Genomic DNA, 15,386 nt, shown 5'->3' with positions numbered 1-15,386 from the left:
ATGTTGTGGAAAGTGAGTCATTCCAGGACAGGTTGCTGAGACAGTCCCATACAGTTTGCTGGAATACTTAGACATTCCTCCATTTTCAATTTTCTGACCCAATACTAGCTTGTGATTTGAGACGATGGGGCTTGGAGAGGTATCCATTGTGATCCCCTGAGCCAGATTGGGGGGGGTAGCTCATTTGCATCTTATTACCCTAGCATGCGCCGGCCCATATAAAACTGGCGGCAGGCGGCCTTCACTCAAGACAGACGCACAATTCATGTTGAGGAAAGAAGGAAGAAGGTGTCGGGGAAGTATGTTGGATCAGTGACAACTCTTTCCTTGGGATAGATCACGTCACACAAAAGCAATTTCCTACATTTGTTGCCCTCTTCGTTTCAACAGGGAACGAACTGTGTCAATTGTTTTTTTTAAACATTTTTGGAGTGGGATTATCGCATTGTAACGGAATTTTGAGGACAGTTCAGGGCAGTTCCAATATCTATTTTGGATTAACTTTTTGTTTCTTGGACATGAATGAAATCGGCGTGGCTGACACCAGAAACGGATGAGAAGACCTCTTAAGAGAAGAAGCGTGCTCAATGATTCATTCACAGAACATGATTTGAAAGGAGGCATATTGAGCTTAAATTGAGCTGAGTCGCTCCAAGACTTTTTCCTATTTATTTATTTGTATTTATTTAATATGGGGCGCGCTATTCTTCTGACAGTTGCGGTTATGCTCGTCTTGATATGCAAGGTAAGACAGCTACATAACACAGTTACCATACTATTCAATTGATAAACATTTCAAGATTTTACATCACATAATTTATGTTAATGATTGTGTAATAAATACAATTATTTCAACAGGGTTTTTGTTCAGGAGTTTTCGAACTGAAGTTGCAGGAGTTTTTGAACAAGAAAGGGGTTCAGGGCAACATGAACTGCTGCAAGGGAGGGTTGACGTCAGTTTACCAGCAACAGTGTGAATGTAAAACGTTTTTCAGAATCTGTCTGAAACATTATCAGCCAAACGCATCACCAGAGCCACCTTGTAACTACGGCGGCGCTATAACGCCTGTTCTTGGGTCAAACTCTTTCCAAGTTCCGGAAGCCATGTCTGACAGTTCATTCACCAATCCCATCAGAATTAACTTCGGTTTCACATGGCCGGTGAGTACTCTGCCTTGGGTTAATTCATAAACAAGTCATTCATATAAACCTCTAGTCACGAGGTCTTTAAAAATCCGTGAGTACAAGTTGGTTCATTTATATAGAGTGGTCCATTAAAGACTAAACGTATACATAAACATGTTCGTCTTGTATATGTTTGTATTATCGTCTCGAAATGTTATTTTATCTTCTAGTATAGAGAACACGTTAGATGGGCCTATCTCGTTCCCCATCTCCGTTGGCCACCTGTCTTATGATGCTATTTGTTTATGTCCTCAGGGGACGTTCTCGCTGATCATTGAAGCTCTGCACACCGACTCCAAAGACGATCTTTCAATAGGTAGGATCAATATACACTGTCATACCGTTGTTTGGCTTTACGTGGTGTGAGGTCAAGGATAACTTACATTTACACACATTTTGATAAAGTTCCGTTCTCATTTCCATCTGTAGAAAACCCAGACCGTGTTATCAGCACAATGACCACCCAGAGACATCTGACGGTGGGAGATGACTGGTCTCAGGACCTGCATACTGGAGGAAGAACCGAGTTGAAGTACTCCTACCGCTTTGTCTGTGATGAGCACTACTATGGCGATGGCTGCTCGGTCTTCTGTCGCCCACGAGACGATGCCTTCGGCCACTTTACCTGTGGAGAGCGCGGAGAGATTGTCTGTGACGCCGGGTGGAAAGGCCATTACTGCACAGAACGTAAGTGAAACTTGATGTTCAGGTGTTTTGGGGGAAATATTTGACTAAATATGATATAACATTGTTATTCATGTTTTACATATAGGCACTTTTTCATGTCAAATAACATTATTATGGTAGCTAAATAGACGTAACTTTTTATGTTGGGTGGCGTGGCTATAGACCTTTTAAAATTGAGGCAACATGTACGAAAACACCACGCGCCCACACACTCCCACACACACGACCACTTTATTTATTCAAATCGGGCGGAGGAAAGTTTTCGGAATAATCTCACGCGTGCCATAAATTTACATGCTACGTCCGATTCGTTACTCTTGGAGTGGGTTGGCCGCTGATTGGTTTAGGCGGGTGAGCTATTGTTTGAAGTGGGCAGCTGCGGGGAGAGAGTAGACAATGGAGCAGCTGTCGCGCACTGGCAACATACTCACCAGCTGTCCACTCTTATCTGCCCCAATCCGAGACATTAGGGGGAGTTGTGTGCACAGAATGAATAAAAGAGTTTTGACCCACAGCGATGAAAAAGGGGCCTATACTGAAAGAGGGATAGCGAGAGAGAGAGTTTGCTGTGTGCACCCTCCCATTGTCTCTATGCACTATGTTAAACGGAATATTCTTCCACCGTGATAAGGAGATTGTGTTTTTTTTGGTAAAAAAGCTAATGGGTTTAGTTGCCCCCCTTTTAATGAATTTGTTCAGATTTAAGCAATACGTTTTTTTTGTTGCTCAAAGCCAAACTTAACAAAGAGCAATATGTGTAAGAAGTGTTTTTATTTTGCCATGGTTCTTACCCCGTGCTTGTCTCCTTTGTAGCTCTCTGCCTTCCAGGATGTGACGAGGAACACGGCTTTTGTGAGAAGCCTGGGGAGTGCAAGTAAGTTAGAGAAAAGATAACTATGATTTTCACATATTAAAACACTTCCTCAGTTAATATTTTCAGAAATAATCTGTGAAATAAAGAGAAACTTGAGTGGGTTTCTAACCAATGTGTTGTAATTATTGTGTGACAGGTGCAGAGTTGGTTTCAAAGGGCGGTACTGTGATGAGTGCATCCGTTACCCAGGCTGCCTCCACGGGACCTGCCAGCAGCCATGGCAGTGCAACTGTCAGGAGGGGTGGGGAGGCCTCTTCTGTAACCAAGGTGAGTCCTACTGGAGAGAGAGAGGGAGGGGAAAGGGAGGGAGAGAGAGAGAGAGAGAAGGGGGGTGAGGGGGGGATTTAGAGAGATGACACAAACAGAGACAAAGAGATAGTGTTGTGAGAGAAAATGTGAAAAAGTGTAAGAAAAAAGTGTGAGAGTGGCAGAAAGACATTAGCTGGGCTGCTGCTGTTGTTGTTCTGCCATATGTTCCAATGGGACTAATGGACTAATCCACATGTGCTGCTTGTCCTCCTCCAGATCTGAACTACTGCACTCACCACAAGCCCTGTATGAATGGAGCCACTTGTAGCAACACTGGCCAGGGGAGCTACACCTGTTCCTGCAGACCGGGCTTCACTGGGGATGCTTGTGAGATTGAGGTCAACGAATGCACCCTGAACCCCTGTCGAAATGGAGGAAGCTGCACTGTAAGTACTGTACAATTACATCATTGTGTTAAAATGTACACTCAATTACAACTAGGATTAGGAAGATGTGGGCAATCATGAATAGCACTGTTGTTGTGATGGTGATCTAATGCATTTTGGAGGAATGTATTTGTTAAGCTTATGTTTCAATATTTTCTCAAAGGATATGGAGAACACGCATGCCTGTGCTTGCCCTCCTGGTTTCTACGGCAACACCTGCGAGCTGAGCGCCATGACTTGCGCCGATGGTCCCTGCTTCAACGGAGGCCGCTGTGCCGACAACCCTGATGGCGGATACTTCTGCCAGTGCCCCACCGGCTACGCTGGCTTCAACTGCGAGAAGAAGATTGACCACTGCACCTCCAGCCCATGCTCCAATGGTAAGGGCTAATTGAACAACTTACACAGATGTGTTTTTAGATCTCAATTTATGTACTTTTTAAATTTAAACAGGTACCTTTCAGACTACAGCCTGCCCCCACATTATTGACCACCCATTAATTCCCAATCGCTCTGCTCTCACACTAGGTGCCCACTGTGTGGATCTCGTCAACTCCTACCTGTGCCAGTGTCCCGATGGCTTCACAGGCATGAACTGCGACCACACTGGCAACGAGTGCTCCATCGACCCCTGCCAAAATGGTGGTACATGCCAGGAGGGTCTTGACGGCTACACCTGCACCTGCCCCCCGGGCTACACGGGCCGCAACTGCAGTTCTCCCATAAGCCGCTGCGAGCACAACCCTTGCCACAACAGCGCCACCTGCCACGAGAGGAACAACCGCTATGTGTGCGCTTGCGTGCCTGGTTACGGTGGCCGCAACTGCCAGTTCCTGCTCCCAGACCATGCAGCTATCCGAGGCTCGGAGATCCCCTGGATGGCGGTGGGGTCTGGGACAGCTCTGGTGCTGCTTCTGCTAGCAGGTTGTGCAGTGCTGGTTGGATGCATCCGCAACAAGGTGCTGCGTGGTAGCCAGGGCGATGCCACCGTCGGCGAAGGTGAGACCATAAACAACCTGACCAATAACTGTCACCGGAGTGATAAGGACCTATCGGTAAGCGTCGTAGGGCTCGGGCCACAGCCAGGTGTCAAGAACATCAACAAGAAAATGGACTTCGGAAGCGATGCCGACATGGACGGACCATCGCCGTCGTGTCGGAGCAGCTACAAGAGCCGCCACCCGCCGGCGGACTATAACCTTGTGCATGAGGTGAAGTACGAGCAGGTGGCCAAAGAGTCGATGCTGAGCTTGGAGGCCTCAGCTTGCGAAGAGAAATGCCAAGCTCTGGACTCGAGTTTTGAGTATGAGGAGTGCAGAAATAAACGCAGCAAACATTTAAAAAGGTAAAGAACACTCAATAAGATAATAGACGTAATCATATAACATGAAAAAATTAAATATATAATTTGAATGTCAGATGACTAATATGGATCGTTGTCTCTCTTCCAACAGTGACACATCAGAAACTTCAAGAAATGAAATTAAACTTCCAGAAATGTCTGCATGTGCAGACACCAAGTACAAATCCGTGTTTGTCATGTCGGAGGAGAAGGACGAATGTATAATTGCAACTGAGGTGAGTTTGGATACTTCTCTTCACTTTTCCTCATTTATAATTGTTTGATAAAGTCACTGCATTTCCCTAGGAGCTTTGTAAACAACAAGTAATGTCCATTTTGTTTCTCTCTTGTCTCCATAGGTGTAACGCAAGCCACCAATTTGCTCTATGGGAGAGTTTTTATACTCCTTTAAATGCTGCTCTAAACCTAGGTGGAGGTGTACCGCCTTGAGACTGCTGCTGATACTGAGACGTTTAACTGATATTCAGAGTGAGCTGGTTCTCTACTGGAAAATAAGTGCAGGCCTGTGGGTTAGGAATCGGTGGGGCAAAACTTTTTTACCTTTCAAAGCGACCTCAAGCAAAGTTTTTATAACGAGATCGAAAAATGGACAAACCGTCATGATAGAGGTGATGTACGATGTCTTCGGTTTCGGTTGTAACAGAAACGTAGGTTTGAAGTTTTTGCAACATTTGCACCCAGCCCTTTTCTTTAGCCCAACAAGCCGTTGCTGAGCACATGAACTGCATCAAAAGGTGGATGTTTGGCCATACTGGCCTGTCCTTCACAAGGCTGTTAACATGGATTCTGATCCAATCTCTAGACCTGTGAGGACTGTACTACGTATACTATATCACTGTGTAAAACTGAAGTGTGTTGTTTCAAAGCCCCCCGAACCATTTATGACATTGTATTGATTGTTTTTGGAGATGAACACTTTGTGTTAAAATCTTTTTTTGCTTCGATACGGATTTTGTCCATTTGTAAAAAATAAAAATAAGTTGTATGATTAAAAAAAGACGTATGATTTAAAGTTGTATGATTTAATTTAATGATTTTGTATTATTATTTTTTAATTATATTGTATATTTGCTGTTTGTTAAGAATATTTAAATACATTTTTAATGCTGATATTTGCAAAGGCACTTCAGGTCAAGGAATTTGTTTTAAAGAAATGTTATTTAAAGTAAGAGGGATTGTACAACATTTTATTATTGTTACTGCCTCTGCTACTGTTTTTTAATGAATAAATATAATTGAAAGTACAACTTTTTTTGTGTGTGACTGTGGTTTGTCAGCCCATGCCTAGCCGTTCTTTGGGTTCTGTGAGGAAAGTTAATCAGTAACATCTGTTGTCTTCCCCTGTCTACCCCATGGTGGGCTATTCAATGCCGATGCTGTTGGTCACTGCCAGGAGTTGAAAGTGTTTCCGTGGAGACCAACGGGGGCTATTCATAAAAAACAATGTCCCCACGCTAGATGTACTACTCCGATTTGAAAAATGTGATAAATGAAAACTAATGCTTTTTTAAAAACAGCCTTATATGAAGCAAGAAACAATGAAAACTATTGATGAATGTTCAGTTCAGAACACTGACAAACACCCAGTCAATGTAACTTATCCAAATGTTTTTCTTGTTGAATATGCTTTATAATACATCTACAATAATATTTGATGATATCTGTAGTCAAATTCTTCAAAAATCAGATTTTTTTATTTCCCCATTGATGATTCTTTTAACATTTTTCTATTTTCTACACGTTTGATTCCTTAGCTGCCCAGCGAAAAAATCATATTTGTTTTAAGCCCAAAAAAGTTGGGACACAATAAAGTAACTGTAAATTGTCACCCCTAAGGTTGGCCTCTAAAGGCGGGTATACTACTATAGCCTGCCTCGTGGCATCATGGGAACAGACTTCAGCAGTAGACAATGATGGAATTGACAATGGGGCCACACAAAAGGCCACCCTTGGGAAAGCCTGTGTGTCCCTCGGCATGCTGGGAAAAAAAGAGAGTAACAGGAACAGATGTTGTTGAGTAACAGATGCCTTCTGGCCAGAGTTCCGGCACTACCAGCCAGACCTTCAAATGCTTGATCTGGAAAGAAAAAGATTATCTATAGCGTTTAAGAAAAGCAAGCATTTTATATTGTCTTTCATATAAATTGGTTAGGATCGAGGGGATGTAGACTTAACAGAAAACTGTGAAATTGGTCAACAGCAAAATGTATTACTTGTTTTTAGTATGGGTGTCACGTTCCTGACCTATTTTCTGTTGTTTTGTATGTGTTAGTCGGTCAGGGCGTGAGTGTGGGTGGGCATTTCTATGTTTTCTGTTTCTATGTTGGTTTAAAGGGTGACCTAATATGGCTCTCAATTAGAGGCAGGTGTTTTTCATTTCCTCTGATTGAGAGTCATATTAAGGTAGGTGTTTTCACACTGTTTGTTTGTGGGTGGTTGTCTTCCGTGTCTGTGTCTGTGTCTGTGTCTGTGTCTGTGTCTGTGTCTGTGTCTGTGTCTGTGTCTGTGTCTGTGTCTGTGTCTGTGCATCACACGGGACTGTTTTCGGTTTGTTCGTTTTATGTAGTCTGTTCCTGTTCATGCGTTCTTCACGTTATATGTAAGTTCGTGTTCAGGTCTGTCTGCATCGTTTATTTGTTTTGTTAGTTTGTTCAAGTATAGTTTGTTTTTTCGTCATGTTCTAATAAATTCATTATGTATTCACAACCCGCTGCGCCTTGGTCGAATCACTACTCCTCCTCTTCGTATGAAGAGAGAGAGGAACACCGTTACAATGGGATAAAACCAAACCTAAAACAAAGAAGATATTCAAAAGTATTTTGATAAGAATACATACGCTTGTTTTACCCCCCTATACCTCTTGGTCAAATAATCAACTGTAGGACAACAAGTTGGCTTGTAGCCATACTTTATTTGGAGAGAGAAATGTTTAAAATCATGTTTTAAAATTCAATAAAGCCATTGAAGTACGTACATGTAATTTTTCATAAAAAGTTATATCATGCCTTTTAGCTTTTCCATACATAAAACATGTGGTATACATTGCATGATTGGTGCGTTATAAAATTACTTATTTTCTTATGACATATTTGACTTGCAGTTATATTCAAATTTGCAAAAAAAAAAAAAAAAAGAGACATTTATCATCCCCTTCACTCAAAGAAAGCGAAATAAAAAAAGGCAAAACACAGTACATCATTACAATAATGGTTGCGTTCTTCTGACATAGCTTTAAGCACACATAATATAGTACTGTACACAGGTCCACCTCAGACAAAATGTACTAGAAACATTTGAGTTGCTGAGGATATAAAAATCTCTGGAATAGCCTAATCACCTGTTTGTTCACAAGGGTTGGCCTGAACTATATGCAGAACAGATTTAACTGATCTATAAATCATGTCAGCTTCCTATTAACAGGGTTTTAACAGATTCCCATTATAGAGATTAGTGAATCAGCAGAACAGTGCTTAGCTCAATGAGATCATCCTGATCAAGCAGAATGTTTCTTCATTGTGGGGGACATTTTATGTAAAAGTTTATAGTGAGGACCAGAAGGGATCTTAAAGGGGTTTTGCCGGTCTCACTGGCTTAGTTGGCCTTTATGTCTAGTAGGGTCTATTTACTGCATATCTAAAATCACCTTTAAGGTGGGAAGTTGGAAACAAAAAACTAAATATTTTAAGTTCTCCATGATATACATTGGTAATCTTAGGGCAAATATATTTTTCTAAGGTCAAATATCTAGGGTAGGGCAACATATAAAGCTGAATTAAATTACACAATGTGCAAAAATGTATTGTGCATAGTAATCATTGTCAAATTGTAATAAATATTAACGTGGTAATCAAATCCACTCTGGGTGATTGTATTTCCTCATGATTTATTTCATTACAATAAAAACATTTTAAAGTATTAAATGAAGCCGTTGGAGAACATTTTTATAGTTCTCAGCAACAAACCTTCCCATTCATTGGCAAGTGCCCCAAAAGCACACATAACCCCACATACACATAGATTAAAAAGCCTGATAAAAGTACAGATTTTCAAATTTATCCCAAAAAGTGTCACTTATAGTTGAAAGATCCTTTTTCACTTTTTAAATCCATTGCCTTATTGTTTTCGTCATCAATAAATCACAAATGAGCAACAAATAAACTCATATCGACAATGTAAAGGAATATTATGGCATTTTTTTTTAGTAATGTTTTAAAAGGAAGGGATTTCAGGTAGCTTTAGTTCCCACTGTTTTGCTGTTTGATGTAGCTATTAAACATGTGTAGCATAATGCCTGTCTTTGGACCGCCGAGGTATTCTTTGAGGTGTGTAAAACATGCTGAAACGTTTGTCACATTTCAAAATAAAAGTTGTGTCCTTAATACATTTCCTGTCTCTTCCTGTTTAGAGGTATATGATCCTGGGTCATCCAGTGCCTCCTGCATGTAATAGTGTTCCTATGCCGTCTTGATGTATGATGGTAACTCTCATTGATTAATTCGCTCTCTTCTTCATCGGTTCATCACCCTGCACTCTTTTTCTAGCCGTGGCTGGTTTTGCTTTCTCTCTCCCTTCCCCTTTTCTTTCTCTCTTTCTCACCCCTCCTACATTTCCTCCCTTCCATCTCCAGCAATTAGTCTCCAACAGCTTTCTGCCTCTCTCTCCCTTTTCCTCTCCTTTTCTTCCACAATCCCAAACCAATTATCTCCCCTTTTTTCCATCATTGGCAACTCCCTCTTGCATATCTGCAAGGGCTTCATAGGTGTGAGAAATATGGCACAAACTCCATTTAGCCTCCGATAGGTCTAGATGGAGCATCAACCATGTTGCTCATACCTAGCAATCCTCTCGGATCAGAAAAGGGCTCCAGGATAGGGGTGATGGATCAGTTTGAGATTGGGCCCTCCTCCCTCTCTCTCCCTCTAGGAGGAAGGCCCATGGCTGGGCATGTTGGCCATGGTGCTGCCCATCCCAGCTGGGCCGCACATGCCCGAGGGCCCTGCCAGGGCTGGAGGGCTGTGTTTGGGTGTCTGCTGGAGGCCCTGTCCCTGCCCTTGGCCCTGGGTGGCCCCGTGGTGGGCGTGTTGCAGGGCGTGGCGCTCCAGCAGGGTGCGGTGGGTGAAGGCCCGGTGGCACACGGTGCACTGGAAGGTGCGCTCGGCCCGGTGTGTGCGCATATGCACGTTGAGTGAGCTCTTCTGTGTGAAGCGCTTGCCGCACACAGAGCACTGGAAGGCGCGCACGCCCGTGTGCACCACCATGTGCTTGAGGAGGTAGTCGCGCAGAGAGAAGGAGCGCCAGCAGATGCTGCACTGATGAGGCTTTTGACCTGAGGCACACACAACAGAAAATAGGATCTGTTAGTATGACATGTGTATCAGAGAGACTATCTGTTATGTGGAGTTTTAACATGTGTATACAACAATCACGAACAGTAAATGTTTTAAAGGAAGTGATAGTAACTAGTATATATAGAAAGTGGTGGCCTACCGGAGTGTATGAACATGTGCTTGCTGTAGTTCTTCCTGGAACGTAACGATTTCCCACAGTGAGTGCAGTCGAAGGACGTCTCAGATCCCTGGGAGGAAGGGGAGGGGCCTGCCGTGCCACAGGTTGACAGAGCAGGGGTCATTGGCGCCGGAGCCTGTTGGCTGTGCTCCGTTCCTGCCATGCTATCAATCACCATCGGTCCGCCCACAAAGAATGAGGCTGATGGCTGTGATTGGCTGACTGGGTACTGAAAAAGTAGCTGAAAGGGAAACAGGAATTGAAATAATGGCCACCAACGACTTTCATGATTAAATTTGACAAATTGTTGCAATGACTATTTTAAAACTATGTTTACATTTGTAACTGACCTGGTTGTTGATGGACTGTGAGGAGGTAGGGGGAGACAGTAGCTTGTTTCCTCTTCCTCTGGGGTTGAAGGACATGGCCTGAGCCGGCTCGTTCTGGGGCCAGAAAGCCTCGGGGGAGAAAACTCCAGCCTCATCATAGAACACACCCTCCTGTAAGACAGAGAGACAAAATTCACTTATGAGTATTAACTAACTTAATTAACCCTAATACATAACCTTGAAAAGTCTCTAAAACTGTGATAATGATAAAATAACAATTTACAGATTCCGAACATGCAGCCCATACGGGTTTTGAACCCACAACCCTGGTGTTTTTTGCCAGCACCACGCTCCAACAACAAGTTTCTGTCTAGGACAAGACAAGACAAGACTCACCTGGCCAAAGGTTGCCATGGATTCCTGTGTGCCCTCCTGCCCTTCAACACGTCTTCCCTCCTCCAAGCCGAAGACACCTCCATCCGGCTCCTGCACTCCTTCATCCTTCACCACCACTTCCTCTCCTACAAGAACCTAAGAGAAGGTAAAGAAAAATATATAGTCAATTAGAGTATAGAGTCTAAAATTGGTGTTTCAAACTGTGGTGTATGGTCAGGATTGTGAAGACAGTAAAAAGACAATTATAAACCGTTTCGTTCGAGCCCTGAATGCTGATTGGCTGAAAGCCGTGGTATATCAGACCGTATACCATGGGTATGACAAAAAATACTTGTTTAATGTTCTAATTATGTTGGAAACCAGTTTATAATAGCAATAAGGCACCTTGGGGGTTTGTAGTATATGGCCAATATACCACGGCTAAGGGCTGTCTGTATCCAGGCACTACGCGTTTTACATTGTGCATAACAGCCCTTAGCTGTAGAATGTTGGCCATATACCACACCCCCTTATTGCTTAGATATCAATTTCTCAATGGACAAATTAAGAAAAAAGGTGCTATTTAGAACCTAAAAGGGTCTGAAGAACCCTTTTGGGTTACATGTTCTACATTGAGCCCAAAAGGGTTCTACCTGGAACCAAAAAAGGCTCTCCTATGTGGACAGCCGAAGAACCCTTTTGGAACCGTTTTTTCTAAGAGTATACACAATTGGCTTAGGTACAATGTAACAACAACTAAAAAGAGGTGCTAGCTAGTACTCCATCCAAGACTTAACATGTTTAATGACCCATAGAAGGGGTGTTCACTGTTTAATCAGTCCATGGAACATTAACTAGGAGGATAGCCTAATATAAGACTTCTGGACAGCAACTTCCTTTCAATTATGTTTATTGCTGACACGTTCAGATCTATAGCTTAATTCCCAGCAATGACACAATGAGGGTAATTGCCGTCTAGAAGTCCTGCTTTATTCACTTTATGATGTCTGGATGCATATCTGCCTGCCTTACAACTGTAACCATTGGGAACTTACCTGAAGCCTGAGTGGCTGCCTCTGCTTGCGGCTGTGTCCTCCTGCCCCTCTGTCCCTGTCCAAGTCTCTCCCTCTGTGATGTCCATCCATCTCCTCCTCGCAGTATCTGTCCATCCCCACGAGCTCCTCCGAGAGGTCAGCCGTGTTGCTGCGGATACTGTCCCGGCCAATGCTGTCCACGCTGCTGACACCAGAGCTGCAGCCGACCGAGAGATTCCCTGAGCTTCCAGCATTGGCGCCGTTAGCGGTTGCCGCTAGCAGGTCTCTCAGCTTGTACCTCACATCCTGGGTGCAATTTGAGTTCTTCATGAGGACTCCGGCGGCCCCTGAGCTTAGCCCGTCAGCCCCACACAGGGCCCCGTGGCTGCCCATGTCAGCTAGAGCCATCAGCCCCGCTGGGTTAGCCTGCTCCAGGGCACCTCCTGGGCCACTCTCACTAACATTAACGCTCAAGTTTGCTCCGCCCAGGCCTGTGACCATGTTGCTCGCCCCGCAGTCCCCCAAGGCGAAGTTCGAGAAGCTCTGGTAACCCCCACCACCGCTGACTGCGCCACCACCACCAATACAACCACCACCGCTGTCCCTCCCTTTACCCCCTCCCCGCTCCTCCTGCTTGGGCAGGACCCCAGCTGTCATCCCCCCTCCTCCTCCACCGCCACTTGCTGCGGCCGCCGCAGCAGCAGCCACCTTCCTCTGGGAGATGATCTGGGTGCACTCGTCGATGACCGTCTTAATCTGCAGGATGCTGGCGGCGGTGAGGATGCAGAGGGCCTGCGACTGCACCACCACCAGCGAGCCGCTGTACATAAAATCCACCAGCTGCTTCACCGTCTCAGCGGGGACCAGCGGCGGCACCGAGATCTCAGAGTGGCCCAGCAGCAGCTTGTCCTGGAAGAAGGGGCTGCCAGCGGCCAGCACGCAGGCATGGGCACGCAGCGAGGCGTCGTGGATGCGCACCGTCACATCGCAGAAGAGGCCCTCACGCCGTTGCGTCCGTAAAGCCTCCAGAACAGACTGGCTGGAGTTGTGCAGGTGGATGTAGTGCACTGTCTCCGTGCCCGCAGCCATTGCCTAAGGATGAGGGACAGGGTGGGTTGGGAGGTGGTGCTGGCAAAGTGTCTGTCGGCTCTGAATCAGCTTGAAGGGGAGGGAAGGCAGGGAGGGAAGGGGGTACGGAGCATGGGCCACTGCGGGGCCGGGTGCCTCCCCTTAAACCTCATCGGGCTGCTTAGAGGTAATGAAGTTGTATCCACTGTGTCAGCAGGTATAATAGGATGTGTGAGGTTACCTGAGTGATGCACCTGCTTTGGTGGAGTGGGTTTCCTTGGCAGTCTTGCAGGGCACCCCTAACCATGCAGTCTGTCACCTCAAGCTCTCAGTGCAACCCTGCTGGAAGCAAAGATAAAATTGTGTTCAACAAGAGTATTGTATGTGCTGTAACATAATATAACTGATCTAGCTAAATCCTTACAATATTTTGTTTTTATCCCACAGGTACAAAATCACAATTAATAGCAAATAATTAGCAGGTGGCAGTGGCCTGTACTAAATGGGGCAGATAGCCTAGTGGTTAGAGTGTTGGCCCAGTAACCGAAAGGTTGCTAGCTCGAATCCCGAAGGTAAAAATGTGTCGTTCTGCCCCTGAACAAGGCACTGTTCCAAGGCCATCATTGTAAATAAGAATTTGTTCTTAACAGACATGCCTAGTTAAATAAAGGTTACACACAAATGACCACAGGTAACATGCCTGATTGGACAAGACAAGTGATTTATAATGGCGGGAATATGTGGGCGCGTGGAACAGACAACAGCGCATGATAATGTTTTTAAAGAATGACCTGCATAGCAAGCTAAAGCCCTTTTTGTGTGGTTGAGTGACAGTGGAAAGAGCGGTATGTGTGAATTGCAATAATGTCGATGATATGAATGTAATGCATCATGATATTATATTTCGTAAGACATAGCTATGGCAATAGGCCTATCTCAGACAAAAATATCTATGCAACCAGACAGGCAAATAACTGTCAAATTGTCACAGTAAATGCTACCATATGCTAGCTAGCTATCAAGCGAATGTTATGTAGGTTGACATTCTCCTTTACGAATTCAGTCTCGTGAGCACACAAACATCTTCGGTGTGCATTTGCATGAACAACTACGAGCATGTGGTTTTTAGAAATTTATTGACATTACAATAAATTCTAATAACCAAAGCTGACACCTACCACGGTCCAATTAGCATGGCTAACTTGACTAGCTGGCCACTGGTTGAAAATGGCAAGCTAGCTACAAACTAACGTTAGCTAGCTAGTTAGCTTCCTGGCTAGCACAGCCTTCTTGCATTGGTCTTCGACCTATTTCGTCTATCGACAATTATTCTACCTTATTTACATATCTGCAGTGTGCAGCGATAATAATACGAGTATATTAATATGCATGCATTTCTGTAAACAAATATCTAACAGTTAGAATTAGCGCGTATTCCTCCAATATTTCTGCTGCAAACACAGTGCCAGTGACTGCACAGACTTTGTGCAGAATCACACACAGATCTGTATGCATATGGATGGTTAGCTACATGTTGTGCATAATTGTAACGTTAATGCTTTAGCTCAGCGATTCTCAACTGGTTGGTCGCGACCGAGGTTTTGAATGGTTCGCGAGTGTCTAAGTAAAAAATAAATATTATAATTGTATTATTTGTAAATTAAGAATACTGCAGTCTGAACTTAAACTACTAAAACCAGTTAGAACGTGTGTAGAAATGATAATGAACCTATATGTTTTAATAATTTAACATCTGAACTATTTTTCAATCACAGTATTTTCAATATAGTTATTAACAGCGCTATTTAGAGACTTCGCTGATTTAGAGGTCTCAAATCAGTGAGCTTAACATTCTTCATCAAGAATATGGGCAACATGGAATGATTGACAATGAAAAAAGGTGGGACTGTTGTTCCCAGGTTATAATTGGTACATTTACTATCAATATAGCATTACAAATAGTTTTCCAGATTGCATTTTGGCAACTGAGACAACCTTGCAACTGGCAACTGAGACAACCTTGTTTAATTTGTGTCCCGATGCAAAACCATCCGAGAACCACTGCTTTACCTAAACTAAGTTTTATATGGAATTTTAAATATCATGTCTACCTTTAATGAATTCTGCTTTTTCTTTGGTGATAGACAACAAGGAAGAACCCTTGAGTTGAAGAATTCTGTCTATTTAGGTTTAAAATAGCCCATCCACCATTGGAGTTGTCTTTTGCCATGTCTTGAAGCTTATTGTAGAATAAGCTCCACCTGTACAGTG

At 43.8% G+C, this 15,386-nt stretch overlaps 2 protein-coding genes across 5 annotated transcripts; one reads left to right on the top strand and one right to left on the bottom strand.

The window, feature by feature from the left end:
• The first annotated feature begins 239 nt into the window (after positions 1 to 239).
• LOC139567645 (delta-like protein A) lies at positions 240 to 6,051 on the top strand. Its single transcript, XM_071389036.1, has 11 exons — positions 240 to 745; positions 859 to 1,161; positions 1,441 to 1,501; positions 1,615 to 1,872; positions 2,686 to 2,746; positions 2,883 to 3,013; positions 3,272 to 3,441; positions 3,605 to 3,821; positions 3,970 to 4,786; positions 4,896 to 5,019; positions 5,143 to 6,051. Exons 1-11 carry the CDS (start codon positions 692 to 694, stop codon positions 5,146 to 5,148), a joined length of 2,202 nt encoding a protein of 733 aa, XP_071245137.1. The 5' UTR covers positions 240 to 691; the 3' UTR covers positions 5,149 to 6,051.
• A 3,196-nt stretch (positions 6,052 to 9,247) lies between these two features.
• LOC139567644 (zinc finger and BTB domain-containing protein 45-like) lies at positions 9,248 to 15,356 on the bottom strand. Of its 4 annotated transcripts, none has more exons than XM_071389034.1 (7): positions 15,227 to 15,356; positions 13,357 to 13,457; positions 12,069 to 13,139; positions 11,035 to 11,169; positions 10,660 to 10,809; positions 10,292 to 10,550; positions 9,248 to 10,130 (listed from the first exon to the last, which is right to left on the bottom strand). In XM_071389034.1, the coding sequence occupies exons 2-7, from the start codon at positions 13,420 to 13,422 to the stop codon at positions 9,724 to 9,726; spliced, it is 2,088 nt and encodes a 695-aa protein (XP_071245135.1). In that variant the 5' UTR covers positions 13,423 to 13,457; positions 15,227 to 15,356; the 3' UTR covers positions 9,248 to 9,723. The 4 variants fall into 4 exon arrangements, with proteins under 4 accessions (XP_071245135.1, XP_071245136.1, XP_071245133.1 ...); XM_071389035.1 differs by having other exon boundaries at positions 13,357 to 13,454; positions 15,227 to 15,318; XM_071389032.1 differs by lacking the exon at positions 15,227 to 15,356 and adding an exon at positions 14,294 to 14,431 and having other exon boundaries at positions 13,357 to 13,454.
• Between the last annotated feature and the right edge of the window lie 30 nt (positions 15,357 to 15,386).

This window comes from Salvelinus alpinus, chromosome 2 (genome assembly GCF_045679555.1).
Source record: "Salvelinus alpinus chromosome 2, SLU_Salpinus.1, whole genome shotgun sequence".
Taxonomy (NCBI): Eukaryota; Metazoa; Chordata; class Actinopteri; order Salmoniformes; family Salmonidae; genus Salvelinus; species Salvelinus alpinus.
Note: the sequence above shows the minus strand (reverse complement) of the source record. Positions and strands in the feature narration are given on the sequence as shown.